A 5937-nucleotide genomic window follows, 5' to 3' on the forward strand; every position below is an offset into this window, starting at 1 on the left:
CTAGCCTCCCACTGAGCTCCAGGCCAAGAAAGGACCCTGTCTCCAGAAGACAAAGTGGCACCTGAGGAATGACACCTGAGTCTGTTTTCTAGCCTGCACCCCACATACGCACACACACTGGTCTGTGCACAAGTGAACACACACACACACACACACACGTGAATGTAAGGAAATTACAAAAAAAAAAAATCCATCTAGCCAGATCCCTAACTGTCTCAAAAAGACCATTCAAAGTTTACTAATAGGAAATATCTGAAATGAAAGCCAGGCAGTGGCTCTCGCCTGTAAACCCAGCCACTCGGAGATGAGAAGACTCAAGAGCAAGCCCAGCAGGGACAACTTCGGAAGTCTCTCCCACCATCTCAAAAAAACGAACCAGCATAAAGAGGCAATCACAGTTACTAGTTGTTTTTTCAAAGAGTTTCACATTTGCTATCTAAACACATGACTGAAAAGAGCAAAGCTAAGCCATGAGGTTCCATGACCTCGCACACCCAACCAGAGAAAGCAGCTATGTGTCACCCTCCTTCCGGGCCAGGCAGCCCCAAACCCCATAATCGCTAGTCTGAGTTTGGAATGCAGTGGCTCCAGGAAGGGTCCTGAGGCAGCCCAGACTCCGGACCACAGAGACTCCCTGCACTCAGCCATCCCCGCCATCAATGTACACAAGCAGATGGAGATCAGAAGCAGCCTCACCCAGTGACTTGAAATTACAGATCTGACAAGACCCACACCGAATCAATCATCAAGCAGGCGGTCCACACCATGCAGTCTTTCAAAACATCTTATGAAACCAGAGGTGCACCCTGTTTGGCTCTGCCTCTGGAGGGTGCCTTTCCCAGGAGGCTTAGTTATCATGGTTGTTCTGAGCTAATCATCCACATCTCAGAAAAAGGCACAGACAAGCTGTGCAGAGATGCTGGGAACCTGCAGGGAAAACAGGCTAGGAAGAATGAGCACAAATAAGCCAGCCTCTTCAGAAAATAGTCATTTTGTGGGTATAAAAGTAAAATTCAACGTTTCTGTTCTTACTATTTCACTATTTGCATAAACATGCATTTTAAAAGTGTGCGTGCATGCATGTGTGCATGTGTGTTTGGGCTGGAGAGATGGCTCGGTGGTTAAGAGCATATTCTTGCAGAGGACCCAAGTTCAGTTCCAAGCACCAATGTTCAGTGACTCACAGCTGCCTCTAATTCTAGCTCCAAGGGGACAAAAACCTCTGACCTCCTTGGGCACCAGCAGCCACACATGCATACATAAATATACACAATAAAAAATAATAAATTTTTTCTTAATGTTTTAACTAAGTGTAATGATATACATCTATAATACCAACTCCCAGGAGGCTGAAGCAGGAAGTTTGCCAGTTCCAGCCAGGCTAGGCTATGGGCACAAGTCCTCACCTTCAAATAAATATACAGATATATAAGCTATGTATATAAGATTTACCATTTATAATCACGCAGGATTGTAGTCTGTTGGCTTCATTTATGTGTTTCTTATTCATCTACTACTTGTGGTGGGTATGTGTGGATATGTAGGTGCCTGTGCCACAGTGTGCCTAGGGCGGTCAGAGGACAACTTGTGGGGGACAGTTCTCGCCTTCCACCATGTGGCAACCAAACCCAGATCCTCAGGCTTGGCAGCAAGCGCCAAGCTGCTAAGCCATGTTGCCAAACTTCTACTGGCTTTTTAATAGATTTTTGCCTCTACCGTTTACATTGTGTTCTCCATAACTCCATCAGATTCAACAGATCGCAATCACTGAAAAACTGCTACATGGCAAGTTAGACCTGCGTTCTCATGAAGCACAGTAGCTAAGATACAGCAGGACATTCCAACACGTTCCATGAACACACATGTTCCACAGCTCCCCTCTTAGGTGGAAGAAGGTCTGGTCTAGAGGCTAAATTTGGACTCGTGAGACCAGTGGCCCTGCTTACCAAGTGCCTCTCACAGAGATCCAGCACAACTTCTGCAGTTTGTTCTTGGGCTCAGTCTGTGCACACAGCACATCTCTGAGAAGTGCCATCCTAAACATGGCGGCCCATCACCACTCACGGTTAATTTAAGTGTTCTTTGTTCTGTCAAGAGAAAGCTTGCAGTTGCTCGGGATGTTATCTGTAGCTACAAACGTGCAGCTAAAATGCAAACTGATTAAGAGCTGGAATTTCAAACCACACAGGGCAAGCTGCTCTAATTTTTAGCTGAGTCATCTCTCAGTGACATAAAAAGTTAACTCACTGCAAATTCCAGACAACACATCCTCTCTCTTAAATCCTCTCTTATCCTCTCTCTCCATTCTCATTCTCTCCCCACCGTGTAATCCTGGTACTCCAAAAGTAGAAACAAGAAGACCAAGAGCACTGAGGCCAGCCTGAGTTACATAAAGACCCTGTCTCAAAAGATAACAACAAAGTTTGAGGCCAGCCTGGTATACAGTGAGTTCTAGGACAGTCAGGGCTACATAGAGAAATCCTTTCTCAAAAACAAACACACACACTAAACATATACACACACATATGCGCACACACATTCACTCACACATACACAAACGTACACACACACACACACACACACACACACTAGAAGTACACACAGTGAATATGCCACAGAGAAGAAAGACTCAGATGCTGTTCTTTCTCCACAGGAAATAACAGAAAATCACTGCTGTGTGCACAGGCCATCAGTGGAAAGCAGCCAAAACTCAGGGAGGAAAGTTTATACAAATGTGTCTGTCAGGCAGATTTAACTGATAAAAACATGCTATTTCTCTGGATGTTTTTCATGTTTATGGCATTACCTGTTTTTATTTGTAACATATTACATAATCTCTCATTCTAAAAAATTCACTGTTGTACTGAAAAGACTCAAGATACAGGTACAGATGAAAAGGAATCAAATGGGATAAACATGACTAAAAACAGCAACAGGCTGGGGGTGGGAGCTTGGTGCAATACAGCACTAGCCTGCAGCACCAAGCTCTGTGTTCAACCAACAGCACTGAAGCACAAAACTACCAGCTCTGTGCAGGGTTACAGGAAGTCCTAGAGAAGAGCACATGGCTCTGGGGACATTGATTAACACTCAAAACAGACCAGAGAGACAGATATATTCACACTGCGTGCTTAGAAAAGAGACAAAACTATTAGAAACACAACAGTATACCATAATAGAACACAGAGAGCTGAGCAAGGAGAGTAAGCCTTTATCCACACCTGGAGGAAAGCAACCCACACTATTCTGAAAAGGAACCATTCAAGGAGACCAAGTAGACAGGAAGATGAGGGGCAGCTACTGGACCTCGGCACCAAAAAACAGAGGAACAAAGTCTGAGGAAACAAAAGTGTAAATCAAGAATTTCATACTGGGCATGTAGCTTAGTGGCAGAGCACTTGCCTAACAGGTCCTGGGCTCTGTCTCCAGCACAGAAACAAGGCGGGGTGAGGGGAGGATGATAAAGAAAAGTATATTAAGACCACATCAAATATTCTCAAACATGTTTTTTAGAAAATTGCTAAATGTGGGACTGGAAAGATGTCTTGGTGGTTAAGAGCACTCGTTGTTCAACCAGAGGGCCTGGGTTCAATTCCCAGCACTCCCATGGTGGCTCACAACATCTATAAGTCTATTCCCAGAGGATCTGATGCCCTCTTCCGGTCTCCATGAGCACTGCATGAATATGGTACATGAATATGAATGTGCAACATCCATACACAAAAGATAATAAAGTAGTTTTTAAAATGTAAATCTTAAAATAAAAATCACAGTGCTGGATCAATGAAGGAAGGGGGAGAGTCCATCTCCTCCTCCCTCATAAAACACATCGGAAAAATAGGCCAGGTACAGGTACAGCATCTCCCATTTGTTTGGTTGATGGTCAGTTTTTTGTTTTTTGACACAAGGTATCACTATGTGTATAGACAGATAGATAGACAGACAGACAGATAGACTGACTGACCGACCAGAGTGGACTACATTGCTATAGACCCTAAAATCATAGAGCTCCACCTGCCTCTGCCTCTTGAGTACTGGGATTAAAGGTGTGCAACACCACTCCTAGTAGGCAGGATACTTAGGCAGAAGGATTGCCTAAAGTTCTAGGTTAGTATCAGCTTCATGAGACTCTGCCTCAAAAAGTAAATAAGAGAAAAGGGAAAAATTACTGTGAAAACATTAAGCAAGTATTTTTTTTTTTAATTTTTTTGTTTTCAAGCTTTAGCAAATTATTTTGCGGTGAGAAAATATTTATCTATAGTTCGAAGCTGCCCCATTTTATTTTACTATTTCAGTTTCCTCTTTTGTTATATTTATTTATTTATTTTTTTTTTTTGGTTTTGCGAGACATGGTTTCTCTGTGGCTTTGGAGCCTGTCTTGGAACTAGCTCTGTAGACCAGGCTGGCCTCGAACTCACAGAGATCCGCCTGCCTCTGCCTCCCGAGTGCTGGGATTAAAGGCGTGCGCCACCACCGCCCGGCTTTGTTATATTTAATACACATAAAGCCCACACTTATAAAAGTGTTCCTATCCAGCCTGCAGCCACTTACCCAACCACTCCTCCCCTCCTTATCCTGGAGAGAACCATGGAGCGACACTCACCAGCTTTCACAGTGCTTCTCCTGCTGAGTTGGGCTTTCAACAAATATATTTATTTTTATATCTAAACTCCTTATTACTAATTGGTTCATAACATACAGGTATCAATTCTGCAAAATTTCCAATCAAAGCTCTCTTTAAGCTAAATTCTTAAAGAGTAACTTCCACTCATTTGTATTTTTCAGGAAGAAAGGAAGTGATGGGGACCAGAGGAGGCAGGCACAGAGAGAAACTCACTGTCACGGCGGCCACTCTTCGCGGCTGGGTCACTCCAACCACTCGTCCTTCGGCTGTCCAGCCAGCTTCTGCCAGGTACTGCAAGGAGAAGCACAGATGGATTAGTATCTTCCAAACAACCCTTCCTCCAGGTGACCCTGCTCTGTGCTAAGTCACCAAAAAATGCCACCCTGCCGCATGACAGATGACAGACTTCAGGCTTGTTAATGTTAGCAAGTCCCTTTCACACCAAAGCTGCTGGAAGAACCAAGAGACAGATTCAGCATGAAGACTCCCTGGTCCTACAGTGTCTATGTTCTGGCTGCACCAGGCAAAAGAAACGATTAGTCATGAGAACAGCACTTAATCTACAGAACAGAGAATTCTAAAGTACACAGAGACAGCTAAACATGAAGTACCAACCATACAGCTCATCTTAGACAAGCTAAATAAAAACAACTGTTCATAACTATACATAAACATATACCATTAGAATATATTAGATACAACTTGATTAAATATGTTTTCTGTGTCAATATCTGATTTTAATCAATTAAAACTCAACATGTACAACTGGTTATCAGACTTAATTTTCTTTTTCTAAAACAATGGATACATTACTTATATAACAGAAAAGATTAAAATTGGAATTTCATAAATTCACTGATCTAAAAAAAAAATAAAGGTAATAGCTCGGTGTGGTGGTACACACCTTTAATCCCAGCACTCAGGAAGCAAAGGCAGGCAAATCTGTGAGTTCAAGGCCAGCCTGGTCTACAGAGCAAGTTCTAGGACAGCCAGGACGACACAAAAAAAGCCTATCTCAAAAAAGAAATGAAAAACAAAAAGTTTAAAAGGTAATATAGAAATTAAAGAGAATTGCTGTCTGTAGGGGTTAGGCAGCAAAGATCCAGGGGAAAGGAGCAGTTCACAGGGGAGACAGGGATGAGCGGGTCATCTTTGACACAGAACCCACTGTGTTCCATGTGCTCTTCAAAAACCCAACAGCCAAAACCAGTCAAGACCTGAAGGAAAACAGAAAGAAAAACAAACACTAACAGATGACCCTATGCACAAGTGATAGCACAAACCCAGAAACACAGGTGGAGAGTGGTACCCTC

General features: G+C 43.1%; 1 protein-coding gene across 1 annotated transcript in view; it reads right to left on the reverse strand.

The window, feature by feature from the left end:
- The window catches only part of Dhx35 (DEAH-box helicase 35), a 60062-nt gene that overhangs the window by 39590 nt on the left and 14535 nt on the right, over window positions 1–5937 (reverse strand). The window contains exon 4 of the mRNA XM_013352230.2: window positions 4838–4915. Coding sequence (XP_013207684.2) covers window positions 4838–4915 — 78 coding nt within the window. The remainder of the gene's footprint in view (window positions 1–4837; window positions 4916–5937) is intronic.

Source organism: Microtus ochrogaster, linkage group LG8 (genome assembly GCF_000317375.1).
Source record: "Microtus ochrogaster isolate Prairie Vole_2 linkage group LG8, MicOch1.0, whole genome shotgun sequence".
NCBI lineage: Eukaryota > Metazoa > Chordata > Mammalia > Rodentia > Cricetidae > Microtus > Microtus ochrogaster.